This window comes from Electrophorus electricus, chromosome 5, assembly GCF_013358815.1.
Source record: "Electrophorus electricus isolate fEleEle1 chromosome 5, fEleEle1.pri, whole genome shotgun sequence".
Lineage (NCBI taxonomy): Eukaryota > Metazoa > Chordata > Actinopteri > Gymnotiformes > Gymnotidae > Electrophorus > Electrophorus electricus.
Genome location: NC_049539.1, coordinates 23,837,904 through 23,851,004, shown reverse-complemented (window position 1 = coordinate 23,851,004; position 13,101 = coordinate 23,837,904). Strand labels below are relative to the sequence as shown.

The window sequence follows — 13,101 nt, the reverse complement described above, 5'->3', positions numbered from 1 at the left end:
AGTACTGCCTGGTTATAATACCAGCTTGTTTTGTTTACCTTGAGATTCAATTAACAGCCAGTACCAAATCTCCTGAGCTAAAGTGCTTAAATTGTCAGGATGCTGCTTAGTACTTGGGTGACAGTCATTTTTGCTGCCATACACTTGACAAGTAGTAACTCTAATAATAGGTAAAATAAGCCAAATAAATGAAAATGAAATAAAATGGAAAATGAGAGTGAGTGTTTTGGGGCATGAAGCGTTTCTGTGACAGCGGTGGTCACCTTGGTGATGAGGTCAGAGTGGCGGATGATGGCCCTGATGAAGAAGCGGTAGTCAGTGACCTCTGCCCCCTGGCGGACACGGGCAGCGCCCAGGTACAGGTGCATCTTGTGGTTGGCGCAGGGCACGGCGGTCAGGTCGAAGTTACGCATGCGGTTCAGCTCCAGCTGGAAGGCCAGCGCCGGCTCCAGGTTCCGGTAGATCCGATCTTCCTGGAACTGCAGGAACAGGTACAGTTGGACACTGGTGCTGTGCCGGATTCGGGAATTTGGGAAAAGACTTCGCCTTCATATTCTTACCTCATCTCTGGCCCTGAATGTGAAGTACTTGGGAAATTCCCTCTGTTAAAAAAAAACAAAAAAACAACATTAATTAAAAATGCTGATAAAGATATTGAAGATAACACAGCAACATGAATTACTGCTTTTAAGTCAATCTCATAAAGTAGTTTTAAAACAGGTTTTCCTAAACACATCAGTAAACAAGCCGCATGCACACTTACTTTTTGTGCCACCAGGAATGTGATTCTCCTGATTCCATACTCGTACAGCAGAGATTTCTGACAGAGGCAGGAATAGCAAACTTATAAATGTAGCCTGCAAACAAGCCCAGTTTCAGCTGGAATTACCTCAGCTGAACGACCCTGTTCTGGACCAATCCGTACAGTTCAGATGTGCATGGAGGCGATGCTTAAGTTGACTGAGTTATAAACTGTCCAGATGAACTAAATTCTGGTGGAGGGATATGAAAGCGGACGGATGTGAAAGGATTCATGGATCTTTACCTGCACCAGGTAAAAATCCAAAAGCCAACTTACTTTAGACTGAGCAAAGTCCGTAAAGGCTGAGACCAGTGCATCGTCATCCTCAGTGTCCGCTGACTTAATTGAGACGTTGATGATATGAATGGGGTTCTCCCTCATGTTCTGCAGAGGACAGCAATGTTTGACATGTCTCTAACAGACGTACGTGTGTGTGTGTGTGTGTGTGTGTGTGTGTGTGTGTGTGTGTGTGTGTGTGTGTGTGTGTGTGTGCGCGCCTCTACCTTACTACTCTCCTCATCATAGAGGCAAGGGACAACCTCAGAGAAGAGCGGGCTCTCATACAGTGGGTCAGCAAAACAGGAAATCACCTCATCAAAACATCTGCACATATGTGTATATGCACACGCGCACACACACACACACACACACACACACACACACTTTTCATGTCACAGGACAAAGACACGCTGCCTAAACCTTTCTTTTCTAACACTTGGGTCAAGAGGAACGTTTTACCTCTTAAAGTCGTCGAAGCACCGAAAGGCCACCATGGCTCCCATCCGTTGGCAAGGAGGAGACAGCGACCCCTCCAGGAAGAGGGGGTCGCTCCCCTGCCGCTTCGTCTCAAACTCGCCAGAGTCGCTCGTTGGCATGGACAACCTGGGGGCAGGGAAGGAAAAACAGAAAATGTAGGTTATGTATATCTAATTTTACACAAATCAAAAGCTGTTCTCCACTGTATGCAAGAGATCCATGACGATTTAGGAACTGTATGTCTTCTAAGATGGAATTCTGGCTTGGATGACTGACAGTCAATCCTGCCCCTTTTTGCAAACTCTGACAAACATGGCAGTAAAAGGTTCCACTTATTCCAACACAAAAACAGCTATTTAACATCTAACTATTTGATCAAAAATTGCTATGCTAAAATCTGTAAGCCAAGCACATGCAATCAATTCACATGATACAAGGATTGTTTTTCCTACCAACAATGCTGCTTAGTACTAAAACCGATCAAATTCCTCAAAGTTGTTTAAAGTTAAATGTAGATTTTAAAAGCACTCTGTTCTGCAGCAATATGTAGTATCCTCCTCAGCACAGATCAAGTAGCCCACACTGACTGGGAACTCTGATTCACACCAAATCCAGCCATAATATAGGCGGAGCCAAAATGAAAAATAAAATGTTAAAATAACAATTAGGAAGGGCATAAAAGTGACCGTTCCAATCAACCAACCCTCGCACATTAGCATCAGTTGACTGAGCTATCCTCTTAAGCCTGTCCTTCTAAATCTTAATGGAATAAGGAATGCAACACTGTGCACCCAGCATGCACTGCCCACAGACAAAGCCCAAATGAGGAGAGTCCACGGTGTCAGCTGACTGGCTCGAGGAGAGACGCTTGTACTCTACCTGTTCAGCGTTGGGCTGCTCCCTCTGTAAGGAGAGCATGCACAGGTGAGTGTTAGCGAGGGGTCATCGACCTCTAACCATTAACCTCTAGAGGCCTTGCTACAAAGCAGAAAAAAATACAGTCTCTGGAAATTAAAAATATCAGGTTAGGTCTAATCAAAGTGGTGAGTGACCCCTGTTCGTTATTATTGGGTTAGAAGTCAGAAGAAAAAAAAAAGACTACAAGAATAGATGGTAGCACTTTACTTTCAGGCCCCACTTAGGTACTTCATAAATAAATAAAAATGCACCAAAGCCAAAAACAGCATAATGTTAAGCTTTAATGGTCTCAACAGCAAATAACTGGAGCATTTTGAACACGCAGACATGTCATCTTGAATTTTATATCAAAACATTTATCTTTCATAATTGACCTTATATAATTGTTAAATGACTTCTTGTAAGGACCATTAAATTTTATTCTGGATTTGGCCCATGCATTTGCTCAGTTTATATATATTTTTAAATGCACGTGCAGAGTAGAAAGCTGAAACGCCTTTGGCTGTTCTCATAGTATGTGTAAACACAGGAAACTACATGTTATGTGTTTAGCAAGTTACCAAATAGGGACTTTAAAATGTAAACCAAAGAGTGGAAACTTCTCAACCAGTGAATGGTGCGATGATGAGAATACAAGGCATGTGATTCCCTGTGATTAACCAAGGGACAGGACGAAGCGATCCCGGGGTGAATATGGTCACACAGACATGTGTGAAACTTTTATATACACAAGTAAGAACACAAAAGTTACTCTTCTCACCTGTGACTTTGCAAGCTGACGAATCACTTGAATCAGTGAGGCAGTGAAAAGACTGCATATGCATTAAAGGCACACGGGGTGGGGCCATTAGTCCCTTTAACCCTGCTCGCCCCGCTAGCCCCGCTAGCCCCGTTAGCCAGGCTAGCTCAGCTAGCCCCGTTAGCACCCTTAGCCAGGCTAGCCCTGCCACGTACTAATTATACGGAGATTGGGATCTTTAGCATGGTGAGAGCAATAAGTTACTTTACTGCCACAGACCTTGCACAGTTATAAAGAGTTTATTAGCAGCATAAAGAAAGAGAGGCCATTACGTGGGTTTGGGCATGGGAGGTGTTCACTCTGGTGTACGTATCTCTTTTATGGGAAAACAAGACAGGACACACAGGCAACATACTGTGACTAGAGATGGAAGAGAAGTGGGAAGGATGAAGAGATAGGTGCAACACAGGCATCACTGGCATTTCAAAAACTAATGAACACTTAAAAAACACCCTTGACATCACACATCTCCCATGTAACTACAGAATCCAGTTTTGTCCATTGTTAACACTGCATGACTGACATGAGGTTTGTACTGTAGTTCTTATGAGGCTGCAATCAGTCAGTTTAAGGAAATCAGTAAACTTAGAACTGTCTAGTGTGTGTGTGTGGGGGGGGGGGGTGGACTCATTCAGGTGCAGAGAGGACTCTGGGATACCTGTTGGGGTGGGAGGAGGGTAGCATGAACTGGAAGTGAATGGCACATGTGCCGTCCTGCAGTTGGTGGTGTTGGAGACTGTTGAGGTCGTATGCTATATAAGCTCTTCGCACATATACCTGCACACGCAAAACCCCGATGAACACAGCGCTTCTGCATGTACTGCACGACTCTCAAATTAGTATAGTTAAACAAGACTGATGCTCTGAAAAGGCAAGACACTGATACTAGTTGACACTAAAAACCAACAAAGTATGATAGCACTGAGGCATCTGTAACTCATTCCGTTACTAGCTTCTGTTCAGAAGGACGGGGTGTTTACCTCCACAGCAGCCATGCACACCACACGGTTACTGTGGTAGAAGAAACTGGGCAAAACGTCAAAGATGGAGGTCTCGGACAGGATGAGTTTCTGTGGGAGGAGACAACATGAGGAGACTGAGGGACAGGGGTTCATACTTGCTGCTGCCATAGCAATCTAAAGCATCGACTACCAGTCTGGCTGGACAGTCCCTGAACTGCAATAGGAAACACAGGCTACCTGGAATCTAGGGCTGTTTAACCATATACTGTATGTGGAAGGTCTCCCCAGATGTCACGTGGCTCACCTTCAAGTTCTCGGGGCAGAACTGGTGGCCATACATGTCTATTGCGGACAGAAAGATGGACTCCACCTGGTTGTGTCTCACCTCATATGACGGTAAATGAGATGCAATCAGTGCCTGGAAATGGATAAATATTCCTTACCCGTCATAGCATAAACTGTATGATTAGGTCAAAGGTCAAATGTGAGAGGTCGTCACCCCTCTACTTGCCTGTCTGGCACACAGAGCAACTTTGGAGTTTTCCATCTTACTGAGCTGGGTAAATTCATTCAGTATGTCCACCACATCATCCGGCAGTGTTGGGTCCCGCCCACATAGCTGGTCCTGCCAACCAGATGACAGAGTGACTTATCTCTACAACAGAATGAGGCCTAGTGTATAAATAGGTAACACACTATACCATTAAATACACAACATAAATGTTTTAAGACAGAAATGGTTTACATTTTTACATTCAACATAACTGCTTTAGCCTTTATGTTGACTGACATGACACAATAGTTGAAGTAGAGCATTAAAGTGAAATGTTAGACCATATGGCAGAGAACCTAGCTGACAAACAACTTGTAAGGGGTTAGATCCTGTGTGATGGCATTCTTGAGCCAGTACTGGATAACTCCCAACTCCCTCTGGATAAACCTGGTACGTGAGTGAATGTGAATGTGGGTGGCTTACTATGAGCATGGTGGCAAGTGCGTTCTTTTTGGAGACCTGCGCGTGGGAGAAGATAAACTCTAGCACGGGGGTCATGTCTGGCTTGTACTGTTCCCTCAGGTTTATCACACATTTATCATAGGTAGCTGGGGAAAAGGGGAAAAAAGCATATTTAAGGTGAGCCTCAGCAAACCTGAACCACTCTGGTTCCTGTCATAAGCTTTTTTCTGTTCCAGCAGGCATCCTTCAAATGACAGAGATGAGATATACCAGTGTGTAAGTGATGGAAGGGCCTCCAGTCAGGGGTGGGCCTCTACCTCTAGTTTAACACACCTAGTGCAGGTAATTAAGGCCTTCAGAAACATGGGAATAATACAGGCAGGTGAGCTGCATTACTCCCCCAGTTTGACCCAACTTCCCAGGGCTTTATTAGCTGTGGTCATGCTCCTTTATTGTCAAAATGTCAACACTGTTGAGTTTCAACTGGGATGTGACTGTTGGCAGCAATTTAGACAAACCTGTTTGTCTTTTATAGGTGAGCACGAGTGTTAGTATCCATTTGTCTTTTATAGATGAGCACGAGTGTTAGTACCTTGTTGGAACTGCTTCTCCACCTGCAGGTATCGTCGTAACAGATCCAACACTACAGACTTCATATAGCCTCGAATACCACTGCGATACCTATACAAACAAACAAACAACCTCACTTCTGGTCAGGTACTGAACTCAGTTAAGCGACAGTCTTCCACACAGATTCAGCTCAAAGTCCTTTCAGTGAGGAGTGTCCATTAATTTAAAAAAAACAAACAAACAAAAAAAAACTGGTAACACCAGCACATTAAAATATGTCAAGTGAATTTTAGATGAAACCAATTGCAAATCGTATTTTGAAGGAAAGATTGAGCTGAAAATGCTTTACTCAAAAACATTAATGCAGTTAGACATGACTGTCAGATACTGAGAGGGACCAGTTAACATGATTGCATCTGCTAAAGGCCAACTCACCCATTTTACATTTAAATAAAAATTATTAACCAATTAGCATCTGCTAAAGGCTAACTCACCTCTATTACACTTAATAAACTCATTATTCCCAGAGATGGAAGTGTGTGTGTGTGATTGCTCTCTCCACAAACCCAGAGAGTGAAACGTGTGTGATTTCTTGTGCAGTAAAGACACATGTAGCTCCCACCTCTGGACCAGCTGTACAATGCTCTGCGTGTTCATGAAGAAAACCTCGCGGTCTGCCTTCCTCTGGAGCGTGGCCGCGTGGCTGTCTAGGATGTTTGCGATCTGTAGCACAGAAAACACACAGTGTCATGCCAAGTTCATTGGCTTTCTAAAAAAACATTTCTATTACCGTCAGCCGCCCATTCGCATCATAGCATTTTACAATGTTTTAAAAACTGTTACAACCAAATCTCTAGTCTCTAATCCAGAAATTCCAGTCTGTAATGACTACTTTCAGTCATCAGTCTCTCTACCTGCTTACCTGCATTATTACTTACGGAGCTGTTTGTTTGTCTCTCGGTATTGTAATATTTTTTGCTGCATTTTCACTGGTTTATTGTATACTGTTACTGCACATATTCTGAACTGTGGACATGTTAAATGTTCACTCCCTGGAGAAATTCTGTGGGATTTGTGAATCTCTGCTGTACTTTAAACTCATGGACAAGTGCTGAAGCAGTATGATGAGTATTATTACTGTAAGTTGTTACTATGAGTAACACGTGTGTGTTAAATATGTAACACACTGACAAGTGTGTTGTGCTGTGATCAGGATCAGCAGGCTGGCTGCCAACTCACCCTCTGACTAGGGAACTGACAGAGTACAGAGGTGATGTTACTAGCGTATTGGGCCATAACCTTCCGGATGGCCTTCTCCACGGTAACAGGGATGCGGCCCGCCACACTGGTCATGATCTCCTGGAGCTCCAGTAGGGGGAGGGAGGGGTCACGCAGCGTGTGCATCAGGGTGCCCACCCACTTATACAGCTGCATGTGGGATAAGGGGGCAGAGTCAGACAGGCATGAAACCAATGGCTCACCCAAACACATTACAACCGCTACGATGTGCATTAGATGTGTTAACAGACTCGCTGCTAATGTTCAGCCACAGTGCTTGTTTTTAAGCATCTCTGTGAAGATGCAGCCAGGTCCTTTTAAACCAGCAGAGTGGCTATATGAGAATACTGCATGATTTGTCACTGAAGATACACATTGTTTCAGCAGGTCTTACCCTGTCACTGAAGTAGGGATCACCAAGGCAGTAGCCATCCATGACCTTGGCCAGGTTCTCCTGGACACTGTGGAACACCTGGTGCAGCTTCTCCCCCACCATGGGGAGGGGTTCCTGAGCAGGTAAGGACTCGGTGTTCAGCTGCACCTGGACAGCAGGACAACGGCTGATGAGCAACATCATACAACTTCTTAGTCACTTGTGGCGACTCTACTAGATGACATGGCGTTTATCTTTACTGACTACCTCCTAAGGCAAAAAAGCTTCATACAAAAATACTAATATAAAATGTTTTTCATTTTACAACTTTCTCTATTGACATTAAAAATATGTCAGACACATTAGACATGATCTAAGGATGCTAGCAGACACTGGGGTTGAGCTGCTTACAGGGTGAATGGTGCCAGGGTTATCCAGGTTCACGTGAGCCACCACACAGCCGGGCTCTAGCACTGCTCCAGGTCTTTTTACGAAGTGAATGCAGCCCGATTCCTGCACCGTCAGGGTCATCACCATCTTCATCACCTGCAAAGCATACAACCAGCCAGAGCACAGGGTATTAGAACGGCACTGACCTATGATATGTGCATTATACATTGTGTCATCGTTTGTGAAAATTACATTTGTCAGGTTGGATGAACATTTAAAAAAGAGAGAACGATGCACTGATAGTCAAAGACAGACAAACACACAAAGACTGACAGATGCCCATCTTAAGGTTGTAGTGAACAAAGCACCCCCTGGCTCCGGTCATGAGCACCTTAAATTTTATCTAGCTGCTTAGTGCCCAGTGGATCAAACTTCAGCGTTTCCCCTGGCAACCTCACCTCTATCTCAGCATATGGATGCCCTGACATCACATGACCCCCATCCTCCACCAGGTACTGCACCAGCTTGCCAGCAGAGGGCGACCTGAGAACAGTAGGGTCTCGCTCTTTGTCGAACACACACGTCTTGTTGCCCACGATGACTCGGTAACTGCAGAGAGAACATTCAGCCTGAAGCTTCAGAGGAAAGATTCCAAAGCGGTTTACTAAATAAAAGTCTACCCACAGTAACTAATTAATATCAAGTCGTACCTGATTTATCAAGTAATGAGATTGTAGTTTCAGGATTGTGTCTTGTTTTTAACCTTGAAGAGTTGTTCTCTCACTATACGAGGATGATGGAGCTGCTCTAACAGCCGCTTTCCCTACAAAGTGAGTGGTCTCAGCACTTTCTGTGGCTTCACACATCCATCTACTGTCATTAGCTGGCAGGTTCGTCCTGTCATTTCCTCTTTCAGTATAACGTGAGCATTAACAGCACCTGGACACCTATCCACCTGCACCCTACCTGTATACTAAAAGGTCGGTTTGCTTGAAATGTAGTATTCTGCACTCTAAATTCTGCAGGACAATGGGTCTCCTGGAACAGGTCAAGTACCTTTACTGTAGCTTTGAACTACAGTAAATATGTAGTTTGATATTATTAAACAATTTAAGATCACAAAGAGACAGGAAGCAGAACCTCTCTACTTCCTCCTTCATGTAGGTGGTGTAACTGCTGCCACTGTAAGAGAGGAGCAGGCCGCCATCACTAAGCCTGTGGACGTCAATCTCGATGTCGGAACCGTTCATGATGATCACGTAGGTAGTGGGGGATTGACGGGCCACCTGTACCATGCGCGCGCGCACACACACACACACACACACACACACACACACACACGACTAGACAGATCAGAGGAATAGAGGAATTACATGATGAAGAGAGACTAGGATTATCCAATCATTTGTTACCTTGAGACAGTATTTGACCCCCTCGTAGATCAGATCCACCTCCACTGTGTTAACCAGGCTGGCTGCAGGCAGCACCTGCCCCCTGAGCACATGCGACAGAACAGAGATTAGTGCCTCTCATCAGCCTGCAGAGTGACATGTTACACAGGTGATCAGATGACTTTACCAAGATGAACTCTTCAGGCAGGGTCGGTTATCTGATGAGCCTTAGATTAGATTTGGTACATGAAGTGCTCACCTCTCTAGAGAGTGCAGGAAGTCGGACATGCTTTTCCTGAAACTGGAATCGGCTACATGAAGCGCTCCGCACACCACCCCCAGCATGGTGTCTGGTCGCTCAGCCTGGAGAAAACAGACACAGACACAGATACACACAGAACATTCCACTGGAACATAAAACCTTTGGATAACCCACTCTGCCGTTACAGATTTTACAAAGTTACTGTGATCTTTATCTTCCTTCTAAGACTCTGTACCTGAACCTTCTCGGCGATCAGATGGTCCAGCCAGCCCGTGTCAATCTCGTTGTTCCTGAAGCTCTCTGTCTCCAGCAATTTAATGAGGTACTCGACCGTGGTCCTGAAATCTCCCCGGATGGACAACTCCTTCATGGCAACCACCATGTTACTACAAAGAGCAATAGATTAACGCGGAATTATCAAACAATTCAACAAATGATCTGATTAAACCACATTAACCGATTATCAGACAAGTGCAAATTTGGCTAGCGACAGTTTCTGAGTTCCCCATTAAGCCTTAGCCTGCATTTAGCATTGGCACTACAGTTTAGCCAGTGTGTGGGAAACCACTGCTTGTTTTCTCTTAGTTTGTTGCTGGAATAAGTAAATTCATGGATTTAATTTCCAGTACAATAAACCAACAGTGTAATTGGAGTAGCAGTGACGTAACTTCAGCAAACTCACGAGATGGCCTCCTCGCGGTTCTCGCCCCAGGAGAAGCAGTGTCCGAACTGGGAGTCTGTGAACTCGTGCAGGCCTCCTGCCGCCCCTACACTGAAGTAGCCCCACACATTCTTACTGCTGCGAAAATTCAGCTCTTGCACGGTGCCTGAGCTTGGCTTAAAGCCCTGCAAGAGAGCCCCCCACACACCCGGGGCACCAAAATTTAAAATGCACTACATTGTATTCTACACTTAGCCTTTTAGTATACAGCACAGCCAAAGAATCCCTCAGAGCTGCACATTCGAATAATAATTCTCATTCACCTCGTCTGGGTTCTCACTGGTGATGCGTGCAGCAATGACATGTCCACGAGGGCAAGGGATGCACTCAGGAGACTCAAAATTAATCGGCGCGTCTCCCCATGGCGTCTCCCCATACAGCACACGTATGTCTTTGATCCTGTACAGAGGGATCCCCATCGCTATCTGCAGACACAGCAACACAGGACGCATAAGCTGCATGCCCAGTCTTATCTGCGCATGACCATTAGCTGATGGAGACGTGGAGCAGATCAGGTGTGTGCGGTACCTGGAGCTGGGCAGCGGGCAGGTTGACGTCAGCGATCATCTCGGTGCAGGGGTGCTCCACCTGAAGCCTGGGGTTCAGCTCCAGGAAGTGGAAACTGCCATCCTCGGAGAACAGGTATTCTACAGTCCCCGCACTCACATAGCCTACCATCTTAGCCATGCGCACTGCGAACTGACACACACACACACACACACACACACACACACACACAATTTCCACTATTCAAAATGAGATCATAATTAAAAAACAAAAGTAACAAAAATACAAAGAAAAATCATCTTTACTGTCCTCTTACCCACTTTAGCCAGGGCTTTAGCCTGATAGTATTTTTGACCCTAACCTATACTAGCATGAGGTTGTTTGATAGACTACAAAGTCACTCTGGACCAGGATGTCTGCCAAATTCTGTAAAGGTCATACTCAGAATCAAAACTGAAACAAGCAGAGCCTTTACTGGCCACTCCAGTTTTGGAGCAGGAATACCAACACTGGCGCTTAACAACCTGGACTTCAAACTAAACAGTCCTGCTAGCTTACAATCACAGTTAGTCCTGTCAGCACTTTAGGTGAAGTAATCCTTGAAGCCTTATCTGCTGTTTTGCAGTACAAATACCCAATAACAATCAAGACGGAGAGCGTAACTGCAGTATCTCTGTTGTGCAGTCTCACTACTCCACCCATGCTACAGCAGGACTACATCTGTGCTACGAACAGGCACAAAGACTCAGAGTGAAGACAGCTGACAAGTTCAAAACATGGCCGACTTGTGAGAGTATGAAAGTGTCCTCACCAGTCATAATAGTAGCGATTTTAACATAAGAAATATGTTGCACATGAGATTAAACTACGAGGGCACGACCTTTATGTGCACTGTCCAGTTAGTCACACTACAGCTACCAAACCCACCGAAAGGCCTGCCAGTACTGAACAAAAATGGAAGAAAATCTATTTTGGCTTTATTAGCTATTTATATGTTTAGGAATATCTTCAACCATTTGATGGCTCCTTGGCTACCGATTCTAAACAGCTCATGAGGCTTCAGCTGGCTTCTTGCTCATTTTTTGTTCCACCTAAAATCTTTTTAGAAATTACAACTGATAAGTCAACTTCAGATTCAGGAATGACAATGCGTTTATTTAAATGGTAAATAACTGTAAATAATGCCTTTTCTGATGGGCCAGATACATGCGTGCTGTAGTGTAGCTGTTTTAGCTGTGTGGCTAACTGTGCTGCAGACACCTGTGCTCGTTTCAGACTGTTGGTCTGGACTTCAGCATCTCTGCTTCACTAGCCTCAAGGGGTTTGTAAAGTAAAAATAACCCTATGGACCTTTTTAGACAGTAACCTAAACAAACTGTAAAACTGCATGTAGCAACAAATGAAAAACTCAGCATCGACTCTGTTAACAACGTTAGCAATGTTGTGTTTGATGAGAGCAGGGACTCTTCTTGTTGGCAGCAGACCAAGCCCCAAATAAAAACTGCTCGAATGTACACAAGTGACGTGAATGGCTTATTTTTACATAAAAATGGGGTGGTTTTCAGGCAGGCACCACAGGTCTGTGTCTCACTGCTCACCCTCTCCATCTGCTCGAAGGTGGAAGGCGGGGCGATGGTGGCAGGAGCTTCCTCGATGATCTTCTGGTGGCGCCGCTGGATGGAGCAGTCGCGGCCGAACAGTGAGACAGCGTTGCCATAGTGGTCCGCCAGGATCTGCACCTCCTGGTGACGGGCGTGCTGTGCCAGCTGCATAACGAAGATGGGCGAGCCAGGGACCTCCACTTGGACCTGGGCAGCCGGCGGGAAAACCACACCGTCACCAACACGCGAAACATACAGGTGGCCGCAGTTCTGGAGCTCTGCTGAGCTCGGTGACCCGACAGCCTGCAGTCCTACAGTGTCACCTCTTAAGTATCTGATTCAATAAACCACAGCTGAACAGATCTGTGCAAGGTTTCGGAAAACATCAACCCAGAACTTTACAGAGATGGGGCGTTTTTGAAAACTTTACAGCTCTGCACAAGGTTTTTAAAATTTTACAATTTTTACAATTTATTTTTTTTTTTTACACAATTTTGTGTTAAAGTACGGAGATCAATTTCCCATACAGTGACTGAAGCGGTGTTGGGATGTGGGGCGGGAGGTTGTATGCCAGCCAGAGGAGCACACGCACCTGTCTGAAGAAACCGGGGAAGTCTTCAGCACAGTCCACCTTCCTGATACCCTTCCCTCCACCGCCCTCCGACGTCTTGATCACCACAGGGTAGCCGATCTGCTCTGCCCCCTGCAGAGAGAGATTGCAGCACACGCGTACCCCACTTACCCCAGAGCCTACTCTTAAAGGACATGCAACTATCAGTCCATAATAACCTCTAGGTTGGTGGTGACTTCTTACCG

The 13,101-nt window shown here is 45.2% G+C and overlaps 1 protein-coding gene across 5 annotated transcripts in view; it reads right to left on the bottom strand.

Moving 5' to 3' along the window:
• acacb (acetyl-CoA carboxylase beta) overlaps window positions 1-13,101 on the bottom strand; it is a 29,369-nt gene that overhangs the window by 8,442 nt on the left and 7,826 nt on the right. For 4 of the 5 annotated variants that reach the window (XM_027029767.2, XM_027029765.2, XM_027029769.2 and 1 more), the window contains 27 exons: window positions 12,878-12,988; window positions 12,283-12,492; window positions 10,706-10,876; window positions 10,441-10,602; window positions 10,139-10,302; window positions 9,692-9,842; window positions 9,454-9,557; window positions 9,216-9,297; window positions 8,944-9,089; window positions 8,262-8,412; window positions 7,825-7,959; window positions 7,435-7,581; window positions 7,002-7,190; window positions 6,385-6,485; window positions 5,785-5,873; window positions 5,214-5,338; window positions 4,749-4,862; window positions 4,542-4,655; window positions 4,256-4,345; window positions 3,934-4,052; window positions 2,438-2,461; window positions 1,541-1,684; window positions 1,306-1,405; window positions 1,079-1,186; window positions 764-820; window positions 561-602; window positions 264-479 (listed from right to left, as the gene is read on the bottom strand). In XM_027029767.2, coding sequence (XP_026885568.2) covers window positions 264-479; window positions 561-602; window positions 764-820; window positions 1,079-1,186; window positions 1,306-1,405; window positions 1,541-1,684; window positions 2,438-2,461; window positions 3,934-4,052; window positions 4,256-4,345; window positions 4,542-4,655; window positions 4,749-4,862; window positions 5,214-5,338; window positions 5,785-5,873; window positions 6,385-6,485; window positions 7,002-7,190; window positions 7,435-7,581; window positions 7,825-7,959; window positions 8,262-8,412; window positions 8,944-9,089; window positions 9,216-9,297; window positions 9,454-9,557; window positions 9,692-9,842; window positions 10,139-10,302; window positions 10,441-10,602; window positions 10,706-10,876; window positions 12,283-12,492; window positions 12,878-12,988 — 3,366 coding nt within the window. The remainder of the gene's footprint in view (window positions 1-263; window positions 480-560; window positions 603-763; window positions 821-1,078; window positions 1,187-1,305; window positions 1,406-1,540; window positions 1,685-2,437; window positions 2,462-3,933; window positions 4,053-4,255; window positions 4,346-4,541; window positions 4,656-4,748; window positions 4,863-5,213; window positions 5,339-5,784; window positions 5,874-6,384; window positions 6,486-7,001; window positions 7,191-7,434; window positions 7,582-7,824; window positions 7,960-8,261; window positions 8,413-8,943; window positions 9,090-9,215; window positions 9,298-9,453; window positions 9,558-9,691; window positions 9,843-10,138; window positions 10,303-10,440; window positions 10,603-10,705; window positions 10,877-12,282; window positions 12,493-12,877; window positions 12,989-13,101) is intronic. The other variant, XM_027029768.2, reaches the window with a different exon arrangement.